Here is a 22346-nt window from a genome sequence, read left to right on the forward strand (position 1 = left end):
CAACTGAGTGACTGAACTGAACGGAATGGAACATAATGGTTACTGTTTTTTCTTTTTATTATTGGTGTTTGAAATCCTAGCGATATTGTGATGTGTTAAGAATTTAGCACATTTTAATCAAATTGCTCTTTTGTTTTGTTTCTCAGGTACATTGTCAAGTTAATCATGCTTAGTTCGTGGTACAATATCTTCAGGGCTCCTCTCGCTTTACTTTTTTTCTATCTCCATTTTTTTTTTTATCAAATATATTTGATGTATGTCTTTGGATATATATGCATCTTTAAAAAATATGTAGTTTTGTTTTGTGAATATATCTTTAAAAAATATATGTAGAAAATAACTATAAAATGTATATGCACAGGTTAGGTAATAAAACAAATACCTATAAACCCACTACCCACTATCTTAAAACACTCCAATACCTTAGAAGCTTCCTCTTTGCCCCTTACTAACTGAATCCCTTTATCCCTACCTACATTTAAAAATTCTGGGTGCATGTATATCTTATTAAATGATAGTTTCTTCTGGATATCTTCCTGGAGAAGGCAATGGCAACCCACTCCAGTACTCTTGCCTGGAGAATCCCATGGACAGAGGAGCCTGGTAGGCTACAGTCCATGTGGTCGCTAAGAGTCAGACAGGACTGAGCGACTTCACTTTCACTTTTCACTTTCATGCATTGGGGAGGGAAATGGCAAGCCACTCCAGTATTCTTGCCTGGAGAATCCCAGGGACAGAGAAACCTGTTGGGCTGCCGTCTGTGGGATCGCACAGAGTCGAACACAACTGATGTGACTTAGCAGCAGCAACACTTAAAAATAGTGGGTATTTTGAGTTTTGTGTCAATCACTCTCTTGGTTTTCTTCCTAGTTTTAGCACTTATATAAGAATCCCTAATAAATATTAATTTTATGTTTAAAAGTTAATGTAATTATACTATTTTTGTCTTTTTGTTACTTCTTTCACTTCATGAGATTTGTGTCACTTTGTGTGCATTCAGTAATGATTCTATTGTATGAATATACCATAAATTACCCGTTAAACTCTTACTTGAAATGTGGGTTGTTCTCAGTTTTTGCTTTTTCAAGTAACATTGATAGTCTTTGATTTAACTGGAAAGTTCAGTCCATTTACATTTATTGATTTATTATTTAGGTGTCTTTCTATTATCGTATTATCTACTTGACCTATTATTTTTGTTTCCTTTTCTCTCCTTCTATCATACCCAAAACTGGTTGTTTTTGTTTTGTTGTATTGCATTTATTTCTTTTTTTCCCATTATATATTTTTTTCTTCTACAAGTTTAGGCATTATATGCTGTATGACTATTGTTTTAATAGTATATTACTTATTTTAAAATATATACTCAGCAAAGTTAACAGAAGTTTTTATGGTTACTCTTGAGAAATCTGAATATTTTTTTTTTTGGTAATTAATTTATTTTTTATTGGAGGCAAATTATTTTACAATATTATATTGGTTGGTTTTGCCATACATTGATATGAATTTGCCCCGGGTTTACATAAGTTCCCCCTCCTGAACCCCCCTCCCACCTCCCTCCTCCCTTTATCCTCCCTCTGGGTCATCCCCACATGCCAGCCCCGAGCATCCTATAACATGCATTGACCCTGAACTAGTGATTTGTTTCACATATGACAACATACGTGTTTCAATGCCATTCTCCCAAATCATCCCACCCTCACCCTCTCCCATAGAGTCCAAAAGACTGTTCTATACATCTGTGTCTCTTTTGCTGTCTCGTATACAGGGTTATCATTTGCATCTTTCTAAATTCCATATATATGCGTTAGTATGCTGTATTGGTGTTTTTCTTTCTGGCTTACTTCACTCTGTATAATAGGCTCCAGTTTCATCCACCTCATTAGAACTGATTCAAATGTATTCTTTTTAATGGCTGAATAATACTCCATTGTGTATATGTACCAAAGCTTTCTTATCCATTCGTCTGCAGATGGACATCTAGGTTGCTTCCATGTCCTGGCTATTATAAACAGTGCTGCAATGAACATTGGAGTACACGTGTCTCTTTCAATTCTGGTTTCCTCGGTGTGTATGCCCAGGAGTGCGAGAAATCTGAATATTTTATAATGCTTTAAACTGTTTTTCTCCTCTCAGTCTGTATGCTTTTATTTTGTCCTGCACTGGTTCTATTCTTTATTTTCAACCCCATAAATCACAGTTTTAAAACTAATGTTTATGTAATTATGCCCACATAATATTTACTGTTATTTTTTATTCACCTTTCTTGTATCTCAGACTTTGTGAGTTCATTTTCTTTCTTTAAAATTCTCTTAAGTAAGGGCCTGTTGGTCATAAATTCAATTTTTGTTTGTCGTTGGTGATGGACAGGGAGGCCTGGCGTGCTGTGATTCATGGGGTCGCGGAGAGTCGGACACAACTGAGCAACTGAACTGAACTGAACTGAAAATGTGTTTATTTTACTCTTAATCTTGGAATATAATTTAAGTAGAAATTCTGGTTGGCGCTTACTTTATATCTTTGATTTGAACACGTAGCCCTGTCTTAGCCACTATTTTGACATTCAAAAGTGTGCTTTTGGCTAACCAAGCCATATATGAATTAGCGGAAATTTTAAGATGCAGTCCAGTTGCAGAGATGTGAAAATCTGTGTCTCTTACACTCAGTGAAAGATGATATATTTTTCTTAGTACATTACAGATGTCATTTTGTTGTTTCTCAGCTTCTGTTGCTATTGAGAAGTTGCTCATCTGTCTAATTGGTATTTCTTTGTAATTATGTCCTTTCTATTACCTGCTTTTTAGATCCCTTTCTTGGATGTTCTGTAGTTTCATTATGAGTGTGTTGGTAAAGAAATTTTTTTGATTTACTTTTCTTGGGACTTGCTGGACCACTTAGATTAGTATCTTTCAACAATTCTGTAAAATTATCAAAGCATTATTTCTTCAAATATTGCCTCTTCATCATTCTAGAGAATATAGCCTTCTTGGACTCCAAACAGACACATGATAGACCTTTTCATTTTAACCTCTCTGCCTTAAACTCTCTTTCACCATTTATTTGTTCCTGTATGCTCAAAATTTTCCTTCATATTTGAGTTCACTCATTCCTCAGCTGTGTCTAATTTGCTTTTTAATGTGTTCATTTAGTTTTCAAATTAAAGTTATTATACTTTTTATTTCAAAGCGTTGTTTTTCCAAAATGTTTTCCAATGTTAATTCTTTGTGGTATCTTGTGACTTAGTCATATTCTCAAAAATTCTCTTTATTTTTTTTAAACATTTAAATGTAGTCATTTTGTATTCTCTTTTGCAGATCTGCATTCCTAGTATCTTGGTAAGAATAAAATTTTAAAACCTGATAATTTTAGAAAAATGTATTTTGTTCCTTTAATACAATAAGTACCATGTGATACATTTATACATTTTTTAGGGATTTAGATTAATATATTTTTCTTGGTTTCATTCGAATCATATAAACTTTGTTCTTAACCAGTTATGCTAATTAAATTTAGAACATTGTATATACTCTTTTGGTAAGAGGAGGAGATATTGTAATACAGATAAATCTCCGTAATTTTTACTCTCAGTTAAGTGTGAAAGAAACACAAAATTGATGTTGATTTACTGAAATCAGATTTTTAAAAAAATAAATTTGTATAAGATATAAGCATAGGAACTTACTTATAATAAAAATAAAACAAATACTGGTAAATCTTTCATAAGTGACCTTATAATAGTTTAAGGCTCTGTAAAGGCTTTATTAGGTGTGAATTAAAATTTTCTGACACTTTATGTGTTTTCTTTCCTATACTCTCAGAAATTATGTTTATTAGATGTGTTGCATTTACTCATGGCAGGTATTATAAATTGTTAGATAAGAATTTTTAGAGAAATGTAAGGTAGACTTTTAAGTTAACATGTTACTTGCTACTTTTTGAGACCTATTTCATTTGTTAGGATACCACCTCAAAATGAATATTTTAAAGTTGTATTTTAGAGTTACTTATTTGAGTTTGTGAGCTAAAACAGTGCAGTTTTTATTATAGGGTACATGTTTAGCTGATTAATTTGAAATTTCTTTTTGTAGGCTTGTCTTAATCCACCTCTTGAAGTGGTTCCCACCAGGAACCCAGTCAAGTGCAACAAAAGGGCAGCTGATTCAGTCCATCCTGACCTTGCTGGTTTGTTGGTGAAAAACAAGAATCTTTTAGCTGAGGTATATGGATTACTTGAATATAAAACACCATGGGAAGTTATATCCTCTGTAGGGAGTGAAACATTCTGATAAAAGTCTCCAAGTATTATCTAAACTCAGTTTTGCTTTTTTCCCTCAATACTGAACCCTCTTATCACTGAGGGGCACTAATGTAGATCCAAATCTATCTTTCACCAGAGAAATCCCTTTGGAAATGTTACATATTGCTGCTTTTGAGTGACTACTGAATGACATAGGAACTGCCATGCTCAAAATATACATAATAATAATCTGTGTGTGCATGTTCAGTTGTGTCTGGCTCTTTGTAACCCCATGGGCTGTAGACCACTAGGCTTCTCTGTCCACGGAACTTCCTAGACAAGAATACTGGAGTGGGGTGCCATTTTCTACTCCAGGGGATCTTCCCAACTCAGGGATTGAACCTGTGTCTCTTATGTCTCCTGCACTGGCAGGCAGATTCCTTATCACTGCGCAGATTCTTTACCACTGTGCCAACTGGGAAGATAATAGTAACATGTATTAAGCATTTTTTCGATGGAAAGGATGAGTTCTCACTTTCAGTAAAGCACCAATTGGCAAATATCTACTAATCTTATTAAATACTTCATGAAACATCTGAGTAGTATCAACAGATGAAAAAGAAACCACATTTGTAAAAAGTACCTTGACTTTGATACCTCTGATACCCTGCAATGAACTAAAGGATACTTGCAGGAATTTTTTAGCTGAACTCTAGTACCCTAAAATATTTGTTGCAAGAGATTGGTAATCAAGATTGGAATCCCAAGGCCATTGTCATTGTTAAAGGTAATGTAATGTGGCTGCCAGTCTGTATTGCCTCTATGGTTACCTTTACGTAAAATGTTCTGAGTGCTGTTATTGTGGGACATTGAATAATGCCTTTTGAATAAGTAGCTATCTGTTGTTTCTATATTGGTTTGCTTGGGCTGCTGTAATAAAGTACCATGGACTGGCTGGCTTAGTTAACAGAAATTTACTTTTTCACAATTCTGGAGGTGAGAAGTCCAATATAAGATGTCAACAGAGCTAGTTTCTTCTTTTTAAAGTTTCCCCCAGCTTTATTGCCATATAACTGATATAACATTGTGTAAATTTAAGATGTATAGTGTGGTGATTTGATGTACATATGTGTTGTGAAATGATTACCACAATAAGGTTGGTTAATAACATCCATCACCTCGCATAATTACTTTTTTTTTCATGGTGAGATAGTTTCTTCTGAGGGCTTTCTCCTGGGCTTGTAGATGGTTATCTGTTTTCTGTGTCCTAACTTGGTCACTGTGTCCAGGGGTTCATGTCTATGTCTAATTCATAAAAAACCTTTAAACAGATTTAAAGAAAATATGTAAGCTATTCATACAGAATGAATTCTATTCTATAGAATTTCCAAGTACTTCTTAAAAACAATTTTTTACATGTACACAAAGCATTTGGTACCTATACATATTTTTTGTTTGTCAAAGGTTCTACAAGGTCTACAAAGTTTCTAAAAGGTTCTACAAGGTCTCATTGTGAATTGATTTTAGAGACTATATACATGAAAAAGTATTTCATAGCTCATATAGGCATTTTATAAATTTAATAAAAATCAGTGACAATTTAACTCCAAGGTTTTTTTTTGTAAAAACAATTCCCTGGTGGTCCAGTGGTTAGTACTCCATACTCTCCTGCCAAGGGTCTGAGTTCAGTCCCTGGTCAGGGAACTAAAATACTATAAGCTGTACAGCCAAAAGAAAATGAAAAAAAAACTTCAAAAAATAAAGTAAATAAAATAAAAAACAAATTTTAAAAAAGTATATTGATTACAATAGAATACGTTCAGCTTGAGTCATCTTTCCATTTCCCAATAACCTATTATTTAATCCTATAGTAACACAATTGTCTTGATGAGACAGTTTTTCTCTTCATGAATACATTTAAGTCTTTTTGTTATAATTATCTCTTTGTGAGACATAAAAAAAAATTACCGTGTGTTTCTATTGATGGAGAAACAGATGCAAAAAGCTATATTTAGAAAAAGGCAGATACAGAAGGGATAAATATTAAAGAATTCGGTTGGATTGTCTAGTTTAGGAAATACGATATTGAGCTAAAACTCTTGCATAATGCTAGGTAGGCTGCTGTAGTAATAAAAGTTAAACAGGGAATTCCCTAGTGATCCAGTAGTTAGGACTTGGCACTTGCACTGCAGGAGGCCTGGGTTAGAAACCTGGTCTCAGAACTAAGATCCCAAGAGCAGTGAGGCTCATCCAAGGGAAAAAAAAGTCTAACAATTTGTTTAAAAAAAATTACTGATAATATGTATAATAAGGCCTACTGTCTTAAATTTAAGATAAAATTAATGTGTTCTGCCAGTATTTTTAATTTTATTTTCAAGGAAACTTATATTTGTGAGGGCAATATGACTGTTTTTTGCAGATCTTTTTCTTCCCTTAGTGTAGTAACAAGGCAAATAATATAAACCTGGTAAATGCACCAGTTCTGGAGGGGGTGAATGGAGGCAATATAAATTTTGCAGCTAAAGAAAAAATCATGAGAACCAGTTATTCTTAATTTTAGTTGAACTTTTTATTGAGATAATTATAGGTTCATTTGCATTTTTAAGAAATAATACAGAGATATTCTTTGTAAACTTTGCACAGTTTCTCCCACATTTTGCAAAACTGTAAATGTAACAGCCTAAATATTAACATTGATACAATACAATTCACCAGTATTATTCAGGTTTCCCCAGTTTTACTTGTACTCATTTGTGGGTATTATGTTCTTAACAGTCAGTCAAAACACTGAACAATTACTTTTAACAGCACAAAGATCCTTCCTATTGCCATTTGATATGCACATTCACTTCCTTCCCATCCCAACTCCTGGTAACCGCTAATCTCTTCACCATTTCTAAAATGCTGTCATTTCAAAAATGTTATATACTGGAAAACAACGTTATATACTGAAAAGCTAAACATATTACCATGTGACTCAACAGTCACCCTCCTAGGTAGAAACGCAAGAGAATTAGAAATATATTCACATAAAAACTTGTAAATGAAGGTTCATTATAGCATTTTGTAAAACCAAAAAGTAGACATAACACAAATATCCATTGATGAGTAAATATGCAAAATGTGGTATATCCATATAGTAGAATATTATTTAGCCATGAAAAGGAATGAAGTACTAATTGATGCTCCAACATAGGTGAACCTTGAAAACACTATGCTAAGTGAAAAAAAGCCAGTCACAAGAGACAGCATATTACGTGATTTCCTTTATATAAAATGTCCAGAATAGGCAAATCCATAGAAACAGAGAACAGATTAGTGGTTGCCAAGGGTTGGGTTGGAGGTAACTACTGATAGGTATGGGATTTCTTTAAGGGATAATGAAAATGTTCTGGAATTAGATCATGGTGATGGTCACACAACTGTGAATATAATAAAACCTGAATTGTATACTATAAAGGGGTGAATTTTACAGTGTGTGGATTATATCTCAATTTAAAAAGTAAAAAAAAAAAAAAGTTCAATATGGCTACACAGCTCAATGAATATACCAAAAACCATTCAGCTGTGTACTTTAAATGGATAAATCTATGAATTATACACCAATAAAACTGTTTTTTGAATGTTTTGCAAATAAAATCATGCATATACAACCTGTTTTAGATTGGCTTGTTTCACTCGGCATAATTTCCTGGAGATTTGTTCAAGCTGTTGTATCAATAGTTTGGTCCTTTTTATTGCTGAGATTGTGGTATGTATATACCACAGTTTGTTTAACCATTTACTTGTTGACAAATACCTGGATAACGTCTGGTTTTTTAGCTATCAAAAGTAAGTTGCTGTGAACATTGATGTACAGATTTTTGTGTGAACATAATTTTTCATTTCTTTGGGGTAAGTGCCCCAAAATACAACAGCTGGGTCATATGGTATTTGCATATTTAGTTTTATAAGAAACTGCGAAACAATTTTCCAGAGTATCTGGATCATTCTGTCTTCCTACCAGCAACATATGAGTGATCCAGTTTCTTTGCATCCTCACCAGGATCTGGTGTTGTCCCTGTTTTGTATTTTACATATTTTAATATAATACATGGAGAGTGTTATCGCACTGTGGCTTTAATTTGCATATCCTTAATGGCTGGTGATGTTGAATATATTTTTATGTGCTTGTTTGCCATCCATGTATCCTTTCTGGTAAAATTTCTGTTCAAGTTTTTTGCCCACTTTTTTAATTAGATCGTTTTCTGAGAATTTAGAGTTCTTTATATTAATATATTATAGATATAAATCCTTTGTTGTCAGTTTTTATCCACAAACTGTATCTGAGTTTTGGGGTACCTAAATTTAGTTAAGTTCTGAATATATTTCAGGTTTCATTATGTCCAAATCCAACATCAAACTATTAAAAATTTGGGTTCTTTAACATAAACGATAACAGGCAGACCTCTTTTATTGTGTTCCACTTTATTTCACCTCACAGATTCTGGGTTTTTTATAAACTGAAGGTCTCTGGCAACCTTGCATTGAGCAGGTCTGTCAGAGTTCTTTTTCCACCGGCATCTGCTCACTTTGTGCCTCTGTGTCACATTTTGGTAACTCTTGCAATATTTCAGACTTTTTCATTGTTATATTTGTTGTGGTGATCTGTGATCAGTGATTTTTGATGTTACTATTGTAATTGTTTTAGGGCACCATGAACTGTACCCACATAAGATAGTGAGCTTAGCTGGTAAACATTGGGAGTTTTGACTGCTCCATTTACCTGCCATTCCCCATCTCTCTTCCTCTCCTCCGGCCTCCCTATTCCCTGAGACACAACAATATTAAAATTAGGCCAATTTATAATCTTACAATGACATGTAAGTGTTAAAGTGGAAGGAAGAGTTGCACATCTCTCACTTTAAATCAAAAGCTAGAAATGATTAAACTCAGTGAGGAAAGCAGGTCATAACCCGAGCTGGGTTGAAAGCTAGGCCTCTTGCCCCAAACTGTCAGCTTAGCTGTGAATGCAAAGGAATAGTTCTTGAAAGAAATTAAAAGTGCTATTCCAGTGAACACACAAACGATAAGAAAGTGAAACAGCTTTATTGCCGATACGGATAAAGTCCTTGTGATCTGGAGAGCGATCAAACCAGCCCCAGCATTCCCTTAAGCCAGAGCCTAATCCAGAGCAAGGCCCCAACTCTCTTCAGTTCTAGGAAGGCTGAGAGAAGTAAGGAAGCTGCAGAAGAAAAGTTTAAAGCTAGCAGAGGTTGGTTCACAAGGTTTAAGGAAAATGCTGTTTCCATTACATAAAAGTACAGGTGAGGCAGCAAGTGCTGACATAGTAGCTCCAATAAGATCCAGACGATCTGGCTAAGATCAAGATGAAGGTGGCCACACTAAACAACAAATTTTCAGTGGAAGAAGATGCCATCTAGGGCTTTCATAGCTAGAGAGGAGAAAGCTCTCAAAGCTTCAATGGACAGGCTGACTCTCTCCTTAGAGGCTAATGCAGCTGATGACTTTCATTTGAAGCCAATGATCAATCCCAGTCTTAGAACCCTTGAGAATTATTCTAAATCTGCTTTGCTTGTGCTCTGTAAATTGAACAACAACGCCTGGATGACAGCACATTTGTCTACAACATGGGGTAACTGAGTATTTTAAACCTGCTGTTGAGTTTTCTGTTGAGAGAAAAAAAGAGTCATTTCAAAATATTATTGCTCTTGGTCACCCAAGAGCTCTGATGGAGAGGTACAATGAGGTTAAATTTGTTTTCACGCCTGCTAATACAGTTTCCATGGATCAGTGGTCTGCCGTTTCTCTGAGGTATGCCTGTAATGCAAGAGTGGTGTTTTTGTTTCCTTTTGTAATTCATAAAGTCATGACTTTTTAATCAAAATATTTCTAAATCACAGTTTTTCATTATACAAGCTGTAATTTTTTTCAGACTTTCCTGAATATTCCACTACATGTATCAAACTATCTTTTAAAAATTTTTTATTATAGTTAATTCCAGGTGTATAGCAAAGTGGATCAGTTATACATGTATCTACTCTTTTTTAGATTATTTTCCTATATAGGTCATTATAGAATATTGATTAGAGGTCCCTGTGCTATACAGTAGGTCCTTATTATCTGTTTTCTATATAGTAGTGTGTATATGTCAAATTCAGTCTCCCAATTATCCCTCTCCTCCTTACCCCTTGGGAACCATAAGTTTAATGCTGATAAGGATAAAATTACTTATTCCAAATCCTTTGTGTCAATTTGATATGTTTTTTTTTAATTAATTTATTTATTTTTGGCAGTGCTGGGTCTTTTGTTGCTGCGCACAGTCTTTCTCTAGTTGTGGTTCGCAGGCTTTGTTGCTTCGCAGCATTTTGGGGATCTTTTCAGAACAGGAATCAAACCCATGTCCCCTGCATTGCAAGACAGATTCTTAACCACCAGGGAAGCCCTGATAAGATTTCTTAAGTGTTGGAATCTACTGTTAGGAGATTCAAAAATCCTCATTTTATTGTATAATGTATAATTTAAATGCTCATAATCATTTAAAATCATGGATTTTCTAAAACCAAAATTATACATGACTTTAAAATAACACTTTCCTCTTCTCATTAGCTAAGAAATCTTCGAAACAAACTTTTCATAAAAGAAACTTCATTGCAAGAGACGAAGAGTGAGCTAGAAACTTACAAAGAAAATAATGTGCAACAGTCATTCCAGATAAAGTCCCTGAAAGATGATGTCAAGGACTTAGAGGAACTTATTGCTTCTCTAACCAGAATCAAATCTTTGAAAGACACCAGTATTCAGAGTCTTGAAAGAGGCAACTGGGATCTAACTGAAAGAATTACAGAACTAGAAAATCTTCTAAGGTAGGGAATTTTCTAGTTTGTTTTTAAAAATGTCATTCATTTTTCATAAGCTTGCAAATATTAGATGAACTTCATATTCCTGACTGATCACAGAATTTAAATCTAACAAAATTTAACATGCCTGACTCAAAATTAAATTTTTAATTGAGATATCATTTCCATTCCATTAAAATTCAGCCTTTTGCAGCATACAATTTAGTAGTTTTTAGTATATTCACAAGGTTGTACAAGCACCACTACGCTCTAATTCTATAACACTTTCATCAACCCCTAAAAAAATCCATGTCTACTAGTAGTTACTCCCCAGTCCACTCTCCAGTTTCCGACAACCAGCAGTCTACTGTCTTTCTCTATGGGCTTGCCTTTTCTGGACATTTCATATGAATGAAATGTTACAATATATGGCCTCTGTGTCTAACTTCTTTAATTTAGCACAGTGTTTTCAAGATACAGCAATGTTTAGCCTGAATCAGTACTTAATTTTTTATGGCTGAATAATATTCCATTATAAGGCTATAAAAAAAGTGAAAGTGAAGTCGCTCAGTTGTGTCTGACTCTTTGTGACCCCATGGACTGTAGCCCACCAGGATCCTCTGTCCATGGGATTCTCCAGGTAAAAATACTGGAGTGGGTTGCCATTTCCTTCTCCAGGGAATCTTCCTGACCCAGGGATCAAACCCAGGTCTCCCACATTGCAGGCGCAGATTTAACCTCTGAGCCACCAGGAAAACCCTTTCAAGATACATCAATGTTTAGCCTGAATCAGTATTTAATTTTTTTATGGCTGAATAATATTCCATTATAAGGTTATACCACATTTTGTATGTCCATTCATCAGTTTATGAACATTGGGTTGCTTCCTTTGCAAGGGACTTTACGAATGAGCTGCTATGTACATTGTTGTGTGAACTCTTATATGACTGTAAGTTTTATTTCTCTTAGTTAAATGCCTTAGGAGTAGAATTGCTGGGTTGACTTGATGGACATGAGTTTGCGTGAACTCCGGGAGTTGGTAATGGACAGGGAGGCCTGACGTGCTGTGATTCATGGGGTCGCAAAGAGTCGGACACGACTGAGCGACTGAACTGAACTGAACTGAACTGAAAGTATCTCTGTGTTTAACTTTTTGAGGTTACTTCTGAGCAACTTCCAGGCTGTTTTCTAAAAATTTTTGATGAAGCTTACCTTTTTTTTCTTTTGTCATTTTGTGTCTTTGGTGTTATAGCAAATAAACCTAATCTAGTATCACAAAGATTTACACGTATGTTTTATTTTAATAGTTACTGTTTTGATACTTAAAATTTTATCTTTGATCCATTTTGACTAATTTATTCATTTATTTTTGGCTGGCTGGTTCTTCATTGCTGTGTGCAGGCTTCCTCTAGTTGCAGTGAACAGAGGCTATTCTCTAGTTGCGAGGTGTGGGCTTCTCATTGTGGTGGCTTTTCTTGTTGTAGGTGTGTGGGCTTCAGTAGTTGTGACTAATGGGCTTGATTGTTGTGGCACGCAGGCTTAGTTGCCCCATGGCAAATGGAATCTTCTCAGACCAGAGGTCAAACCCGTGTCCCCTGAATTGGCAGGTGGATTCTTAACCACTGGACCACCAGGGAAGTCCCCACCACTTTCTTTTAGATTAGTCAAGTTTTTATTGCTATTTTTCTCCTGTGTTATTTTTTAATATCTTTTAAATTATAATTAACTTTTTACCTTAGACCTTGTGATTACAATTAAAGTCTAGATTAGTGCTGTTATGTTATCTGAAAATAGAAATCTTATAACAGTGTAACTCTACTTACCCATCTTATGCTCCTGTACTATTGTTATGATACATTTTACTTTTCCAAATGTTATAAATCTCATAAGATATTAATTTTCAGTATTAATTTATATTGACCCACACACACACTCCTGGTGCTCTTCATTCCTTTCTACAGTTCCGTGTAGCCACAAGGGATCGTTTTCCTTTACCCTGAAAAATTGCCTGTAATTTTTCGGCAATTTAATGCAATTCTTCTAAGGATGAATTTTTCCATTTTTCCTTCTGAAAGGGTGTTTTGTTTGTTTGTTTGTTTGTTTTTTTACTGAGTATAGAACTCTAGGTTGCCAGTATTTTTTTCTGCACTCTAAAGTGTTCTTCAGTTATCTTCTGACTTGCATAGTTTCTCTGTGAAAAGCCAGCGTTCAGTCTTATAGCTATATGTTAGAAGGTAATATATGCTTTTTCTCTGACTTTTAATTGATAGAAATTTGATGATGAGATGTCTTGGTGTGGCCGCCTTTGTATCTATCCTACTTTGGATTTCCAGAATTTACTTAGTCTATCAATTGATGTTTTTCATCACGTTTCACAAATTCTTGGGAAGTATTTTTTTAAAGTATTGTTTCTATCTCATTCTGTGTCTACTCATTCTAAGGCTACAATTACAAGGAATGACCTTTTGAGTGTGACCTACGTGTCTCCAATGTAATTTTATTGAATTGTATTTTCTCTTAGATAATTCAGATATTTTCTTTGACCTGACCCATATTCACTAATTCTGTAGGATGCAAATCTTCTATAGCAAACAATATAACAAACATGGAAGGTGGATGGAAACTTTAACTTAGCTTCAAGGTAGAAAATATTACCAAACCTATCAGTTGTTAATCAAAACAAGAACCAAATAATTAGTTGTTTGTGTTTGATAATAAAGCAAGTTTTTACATATGCTGTTTTCTATTGTACCATTTCTAATTCCTTTACCTTTCTTGAAACTCTATTCAGGGATTCAGTTCAAGAGCCTATGCAGGTGTTACTAAAATGGGAATACAGTTGTCCTTCATCCCTTGTGCCTCAGTGTTTGCAGGGGATGGTTCTAGGACCCCTGAGAGTAACAAAATCTGCACATGCTAAATCCCTTATATAAAATAGTACAGTATTTGCATATAACCTATGCACATCTCTTGTGTACTTTAAATCAACTCTAGATTATTTTTAATAGCTAATCCTATGTAAATGGTTGCTTGTGTAAGACAAATTTAAGTTTTGCTTTTCGGAACTTTCTGAAAAAAAATTTTTTGAATAGTTTCAATCCATGGCTGCTTGAATCCATGGATGTGGAACTTGCAAATACAGGCCCATGGTACTTGTGCCCATGTGGAACCTCCTGATCATCACAATATTTGGAATCATTCTCTCCATTTCTCTGCCATTTCTCATCTCTTCCTAGAAATAATCTGGGAACTTGCACAGCTCTTTTCATAAGGAATACATTTTTACTTGGTACACATATTTATTTTAAATGGGGATATTTCTTATTAATATTTGAAGTTTGAAAAATTGGTTTCATGATATTGTTACCTACCAATATCTTACACAGATTACATCTGATTGAAAGAAAAAGAGCAGAGCGAAAAGCAGACCTTTTGGAGAAAAAGTTAGCAGGTGCTAACAGAATCATCCTTTATATGAGTATGAAAGAACAAGAGGATTCCTTGGATAGTTTCATGACAAAGGTAAGAACAAATTTTGATTGATTTTTGAAGAAAAAGGATTTTTGTTACTTTATGTTATTCCAGGAGATAATTGGCAAATGTTGAGTGGTTTGTTGGTCGTCTTCTTGTGGAGGATAAAAGGAAGGAGTACAGCACGGTGAGCTGAAAGCGTTTCTGAAGTATGGAGAGAAAGTGCAAGGCAGATCTGAAGGTCTCTGTGATACTAAAGAGGAGGTTAGAGGGAATGGAACGGTGAGAGAACTGGGAGGAGGTGGTGGTTAGAGAGTGAAATATTGAAGTTTTAAATTTCTGGTATGAAGTAGTTCCTGCTGCTGACAAAATCTGGGTTTTTGGATTTGGGTATAAGAATTGAGTAGGGGTGTAGAAGAAAGTCATTGAAACTGAGGCTAGAAGGTCACAAAACTGAACTGGTGGATCATCTACACTGGATATTGAAATCTAGATGTATGCGTGAGTTGCGTTTAGAAGGAAGCAGTTAGCCTGGTCCCTAGTAGACAGCAATTCACAGGATGAATAGAAGTTTTATGGAGGAATGTTGAAGGAGGATGGGAGATGAATTACTGTCAAGGAAGTGGTAGAAGTTTATTCTGAAATCCATAGACTGTAATTATTTATTATATGCATGCTAAGTTGCTTCAGTCATGTTCAGCTCGTTGCAACCCCATGGGCTGTAGCCCGCCAGGCTCCTCTGTGTAATTTTTGAGGCAAGAATACTGTAGTCAGTTGCCATGCCCTTCTCCAGGTTTATAATATTCTGAATGTAAAATAAGGTCCATCATGATCCAATTAATGTGAGGGGTTCCACTTAAAAAATTCAGCAACTACTTTCAAAGTTTAAAGTAATTCCTAGTTTTAATTATCGCTTTCAAGTAATTCATAGTTAATTACCTCTTTCAAGTAATCCACAGTAACACTTTCTATGTTTTTCACTTCTCTGTCACATTTCTGAAAAGCTCTCCCACACCAGTCTGTGTAGCTCTGACCTTTTCTTCCACTGCTCTTTTATTCTACCTCTTTTTTTTCCCCCCCTGGGCTTTTAGTGAGACAAACCCATCATTACTTCAACAACTCTAGCTTCCCTTCTGTCTCCAAGTTTCACGTGACAAAAGTCCAGAAAGTAAACTTATTTACTCAGTTTTCAGAATTGAAGATAAAAAGAAGAATTTATAAAGGCAGAATCTTCCTGGGAGAGGTAGGGTGAAGGAGTAGTATTGCGTTATCTTTCATTTTTTCCTGTTTACAATGAAAGCAGGGTGCTTACAAGGGAAAGGTTGGGGGAAAGAAATGTGACTTATCTATGCTTTTATATTATCAAAGCTGTTACTATTAAATGATGTTCTATAATCATAATTAAGTCTTTATGAAAATATCCATTTCTCTGCCAACTTTTCATTTAATAGTCTTGGCATTCATTGATGATCCTTGCCTGAATCAGTTATTTTGTTAGGAGAGCCAAAATGCTGAGCTGTGAAATTCTGTCATTCCTTCTACATTTATTATCTCAAAATATTCTGTAAACAGTTCCTTCATAAACTGGAGCAGTTGGTTAACTACTTCTCTAAGTTAAACTTCCTGTGTTCTCAAAATCCTTTCTCTTTAACATCAGTATTTTTGCCCTTCCCACATGCCCCCCAAGAGGTATTTTAATACCTCTTGATGTTCTAGTTTACTCTTATGGGTATGCTCTTGTCTCTCTTATAACTCTGTAACTCTTTGTTTCTATAGAGAGCCTTTTCTCCTCAAGTTCTGTATTATGACTATACTTATATTTCAAAAGGACAGAAATAGATGTCTCGATATTAAATTCCAAACGAGAAGTTTAACATGTGTGTTGGTATATTTAGGATAAGGATGAATCTATCCTGGTCAAAAATTTTGAGAGAGACAACACTTTTCCCTCTGAAGGACCAAAAGATGGACCGAAAATTTGGGATAAATGTCAACAAGATTTGATCCATGAGGAAAAACAAATACCTGAGTTAGACAGACCTCCACGTTCATACAACTGGGAAACTAAAATAGCGCGATCCCACTGTCAGAAATTCCTCAGTCAGCTGTCTGCTCTTCCCAGCAACAGTGTTGAACCCACACCAGCCATAGAGGAAGCTGTGAAAGAGAGCATTCTGGAGACTGGTGCAAATGGGCAATCTTGGAAGTCCGTAAGTGTATCAACAGATGAGTTCCTCTTTCAAATTAGTTTTAAGATGTGGATTTTGATGTTAGTTGATTCAGTAAACCTTGTGGCTCTGATTTGATTTTTATTACTATAGTGATAAGAAGGACAAAGATGTCCATTATCACAATAGGGGTAATATAGTGTGTTTAAGAGCAGAGAGGCCGGGTATAAATTCCAGCTCTGTGATTACTGAATGTATGCTCTTGGGAAGGTTATTTATCCTCTCTGTGCCTCAGTTTTGTAAATTTTGGCAGGGGTGGGTTTAGAGGGGATATAGTTTGTGTACCACAGAATGGTTGTAAGGATTAAATGGATTAATACATAATAAATGCTTAGTACAGGTCAGTGTAAGCTCAATGAATGTTAGCTTAAAAATACTGGTGTGGTGAGGATAATGCTTCTGTAATGACCAAACACTGGTCAGTTTAGTCAGCATAATAAAGTAAATTATCAAGTCAGTCATTTGTGTGAATTTACTGGTCAAGTCTATCAAAAGATTGATCCAGCAAGTTCAAGTGCATATATCTCCTGTTATGTTCAAATTATTATAGTAAAATTTCATCACTCTTCATCATAACATTCAAATGAAAATAGGTATTGCTTAAATTCAGTGTGTTAATAAAACCTGCTATATGGTAGTATGCTTATTGTACAGTTACAATTTTTTTTACACTCTCTCTTAAAATTCATTATACTATTTTATTTCTAGTACTCACTAAAATGTCTTATTTTTGTATATCAAACCTTTGTTTCTTTCTTTTTAAAACCAGCTTATACATGTTGAGTCTTCTTAAACATATTCCCCGTTCATCTATTTAGTAACTTAGTGTTCAGTTCAGTTCAGTCGCTCAGTCATGTCCAACTCTTTGCAACCCCATGGACTGCAGCATGCCAGGCCTCCCTGTCCATCACCAACTCCCGGAGTTCACTCAAACTCATGTCCATTGAGTCGGTGATGCCATCCAGCCATCTCATTCTCTGTCGTCCCTTTCTCCTTCCGCCTTCAATCTTTCCCAGTATCAGGTCTTTTCAAATGAGTCAGCTCTTCGCATGAGGTGGCCAAAGTATTGCAGTTTCAGCTTCAACATCAGTCCTTCCAATGAACACTCAGGACTGATCTCCTTTAGGATGGACTGGTTGGATCTCCTTGCAGTTCAAGAGACTCTCAAGAGTCTTCTCCAACACCACAGTTCAAAAGCAACAATTCTTCGGCACTCAGCTTTCTTTATAGTCCAACTCTCAGAGCCATACACGACTACTGGAAAAACCATAGCTTTGACTAGACGGACCTTTGTTGGCAAAGTAATGTCTCTACTTTTTAATATTCTAAGTTGGTCATAACTTTCCTTCCAAGGAGTAAGCGTCTTTTAATTTCATTCAGTTCAGTTCAGTTCATTTCAGTCACTCAGTCGTGTCTGACTCTTTGCGACCCCATGAATCACAGCACGCCAGGCCTCCTTGTCCATCACCAACTCCCGGAGTTCACTCAAACTCACCTCCATGAGTCGGTGATGCCATCCAGCCATCTCATTCTCTGTCGTCCCCTTCTCCTCCTGCCCCCAATCCCTCCCAGCTAATATAAGTAGAACTTGCACATAGTTTTGAAAATAGAAATCATGGACCATTGGGATGTTTTATCTATTTTTTTTTTTCCCTACAGAGAGCTAAAGTCCTCCAGCAGGAAATTCAGATGCTCACTAAGCGATTGGAGAAGCAATCTCATCACTCTGAAGAAACTGCTAGAGAACTATCTGACACTGAGGAAAAGTATACGGAACAAAAAAGACCCTTGAAATGTGTGGAAGGAAAAATTGCAATTAATGACCTTTTTCAAGGGAAATTAGACCTGGACACGAACAAGGTAATAATTTCCTGAAGTATAAGGCATTTTTTGGACAATGAAAATGATCATCTTATATCATCTAATGTTCAAAGCTATTAATGCTATTTGTACTTTTTTAATAGTGGGAAAGGGAGGAAATTTTGCTACAGATTTTGAACCTTCTGATTTTATCAAAAAACCTCTCCTGATTCCATATCTCCCATTTTTCTACTGTACACATCTGATATTTATTGTAAGGGCATTTGTTTACATATATATATATATTTAAATTGCAGGATAATTGCTTTACAGTGTTGTGGTGGTCTCTGCCATACATCAGTGTGAATCAGTCATAATAATATAGATATTCCCTTCCTCTTGAGCCTCTCTCCCACCCGTTCCACCCCTCTAGATCATCACAGAGCGCCAGGCTGGGCTCCGTGTGTTATACAGCAGCTTCCTGCTAGTTACCTGTTTTACACAGGGTGGTGTATGTATGTTGGTGCTACTTTCTCAGTTCGTCCTCCCCTCGCCTTCCTCCGCTGTGTCCACCAGTCCACTCGCTACATCTGCATCTCCATCTCTTCTCTGTAAATAGGTGTATCAGTACTATTTTTCTAGATTCCACATACATTAATAAACAATGTACTTCTTAATATACTTTTCAAAGAAGATTAGAGGGAAATGAATTCAAAGGAATGACTCTCTAAAGATGGAATTTTAGCTACCATGTCAGATATGGTGGGCACTGGGAAGGGGCTGTTGGTGAAATTCCTCAATAATTACCTTATAGACCATTTCCTTTTCTATTTTTTTGCTTCTCTGCATCCATAAAGTCAATCCTAAAAGTGGAATGGGAATAGGTAGGATGTTTTTCAGGAGATTTTGACTCTATTTCACTACCTCTTCACAGAATTGCTTGTCACACCCATACCCATGCAACACCATTTCTGTACTTGCTGTGCCCCAGAGTATAAACTCACTCACTCACTGCTGAGTCTGTCATTCCATTCATTCATTGATCCCATATAGTTTGATCACTCAGTTTTTAAAAACTTCCAGCACTTGGTAAAGTGGTATTGGCAATGCACTCCAGAGCACAAAGATGAATCCAGCTTCTACCTCTGCTCTTGAAAATGTAGTTGACAATGATTCATTTCCACATAAGAATTTTAAAATATATTGTGTTAAAATTTAAGAATATATAAACAGTACATGCTTTCCACAACCCTTGAAACCATGCTGAAAGATTTGACCAAAACAATAATAATCTTCTCTAACCCTCTTTCTGCCTATTTTACCTCAGTAACCAACGTATCTATATCTTCTATAACTGTTGAAGTGATTATGGAAATATATGAGTATATTCATACATGTAAATGTTGACATTTTTACAAAATTGGGACTGTACTAGTCAAAATACTCATCTTACTTGATAAATAAGTACTTCATGGTCTTTCCTTAGATCAAAAGATACAGGTTTAACTCATTCCTTTTCAGTTGCATAATATTCCATACTATATATATAACTTATTTAACCAGTTCCCTATTAAGAACTATTGATTGTCATTCTCTTATTCCTACTGTTTATGCCACTACAAATAATGCTGAAATAAGTATGTTCATACATATGTATTTCCACACTGGTGCTTTCTCCCTCTGTGAGTGTGTGTGTGTGTGCTAAGTCACTTAGTTGTATTCTACTTGGCTTCCCCATGGACTGTAGCCCACCAGGCCCCTCTGTCCATGGAATTTTTCAGCAGGAATCCTGGAGTGGGTTGCCGTTTCCTAGTCCAGGGGATCTTCTCGACGCAGGAATTAAACCCGCATCTCTTTGCATCTACTGCATTGGCAGGCAGATCCTTTACGGCTAGTGCCACCTGGGAAGCCCCCTCTCTCTATGGGATTGAGTTCTAAATGTTTTCAATTAATGTATGAGTTCAATATAGTGTATGAGTATTTTTTTTTCCCTTTGGTAGCACCATATTGGGGAAGGCAATGGCAAGCCACTCCAGTACTCTTGCCTAGAAAATCCCATGGATGGAGGAGTCTGGTAGGCTGCAGTCCGTGGGGTCGCTAAGGGTCGGACACGACTGAGCGACTTCACTTTCACTTTTCACTTTCACACATTGGAGAAGGAAATGGCAACCCACTCCAGTGTTCTTGCCTGGAGAATCCCAGGGACGGGGGAGCCTGGTGGGCTGCTGTCTATGGGGTCACACAGAGTCGGACACGACTGAAGTGACTTAGCAGTAGCAGCAGCAGCACCATATAGCTTGCAGGATTTTCATTCCCTGACCAGCGATCAGATCCAGGGCCCTGGCAGTGAGAGTGCTGAGTCCTATCCACTGGACGACCAGGAAGTTTCCTCAGTATTTAAAAGTTTAATGGCTTTCCTGGTGACTCAGCTGTAAAGAATCCACCTGCAATGTGGGAGACCTGGGTTCAGTCCCTGGGTCAGGAAGATCCTCTGGAGAAGGAACTGGCAACCCACGCCAGTATTCTTAGCTGGAGAATCCCATGGACAGAGAAGCCTGGCAGGCTACAGTCTGTGGGTCGCAAAAAGTCAGACACGACTGCACAACTGAGCTCACACACATGCACACATGCACCACCTTACTGAATTTACTTAAGTCCAATAATTTAGTAGAGTTCTAGGGTTTTCTTGACACAGTTGAATATTATATTGTTTTATAGGAAACAATGTATTTCTTTTAGGTTTTCAACTTATTGCCACTGAGTTACAAAGTAGTGTTTAGAATTCTTTTCATGTTTTCTATATCTATGCATTCTGTATGTTTCTCCTTTCTAATATTTTGCGTTTTCACTTTCTCTCTTTCCTCCTTAACCAGACTTGCCTGGGACATCAATTTTATCTTTCCAAAGAACTGATGATTCTTTTTTATATACATTTTACCAGTTTAGTTTTGATGTATACGTAATGAAAATATATGGTATCTTTATTAAATCTATACCCCTTTTTCTCTTTTTTCTTATGTAAATGTGCTTTTTTTTGGGGGGGGTTCCTTGTTTTAATTCATAAAAACAGCAAAGGCTGTAAATATTCCTCTGTAAGTTGTTCAGTATATTTTTATATGAAGTTCTTTCACTGCATTTTATAAATGTTTATAATTTTCTATTAATTTTCATTTCTTCTTTGAGCAGCAGTTATTTAGAATTTTTTTATCTTTTACACTTATATGTATATATTATACATACATATATTTTTTTTAAATTGAATATACCATGAGTCTTTTATTGAAAAGCAGCAGCCCACTTCTGTACTTCCACCTAGCCTATTTCCCAGAGGGAACTACTGTTAACCGCTTTAGCTATTGCTTCTGGTAGTAAACTCCATTTTCTTAAATAATTTGCTTATATTGCTATGTGTGCTGTGCTGTGCTTACTCAGTGTTCAGTCATGTCCAACTCTTTGCAACCCCAAGGACTGTATCCTGCCAGGTTCCTCAATACATGGGGATTCTCCAGGCAAGAATATTGGGGTGGGTTGCCATGCTCTCCTCCAGGGGATCTTCCCAACCCAGGAATTGAACAAGGATCTCCTGCCTTGCAGGTGGATTCTTACCAACTGAGTCACCAGGGAAGCCCTTATATTGCTGTATCTTGAGTTGTTTTAGACATTATCTGTTGACTTCCTATTATAGGATAGCAGAAGGTTTATCTCTTTCCCCCTCCACCTTCGATCATCCCAGTATAGCTGTATCAGTATTTTTAGCTAAACCCATAATCA

At 36.0% G+C, this 22346-nt stretch overlaps 1 protein-coding gene across 1 annotated transcript in view; it reads left to right on the forward strand.

Moving 5' to 3' along the window:
* Positions 1–22346, forward strand: part of LOC148776416 (uncharacterized) — a 32181-nt gene that overhangs the window by 4763 nt on the left and 5072 nt on the right. Inside the window, exons 2-6 of the mRNA XM_088840285.1 lie at positions 4089–4217; positions 10847–11103; positions 14463–14598; positions 16443–16757; positions 18435–18635. Coding sequence (XP_088696411.1) covers positions 4089–4217; positions 10847–11103; positions 14463–14598; positions 16443–16757; positions 18435–18635 — 1038 coding nt within the window. The remainder of the gene's footprint in view (positions 1–4088; positions 4218–10846; positions 11104–14462; positions 14599–16442; positions 16758–18434; positions 18636–22346) is intronic.

Source organism: Moschus berezovskii, chromosome 9, assembly GCF_049115385.1.
Source record: "Moschus berezovskii isolate FMDL1 chromosome 9, NW_MosBer_1.0, whole genome shotgun sequence".
Lineage (NCBI taxonomy): Eukaryota > Metazoa > Chordata > Mammalia > Artiodactyla > Moschidae > Moschus > Moschus berezovskii.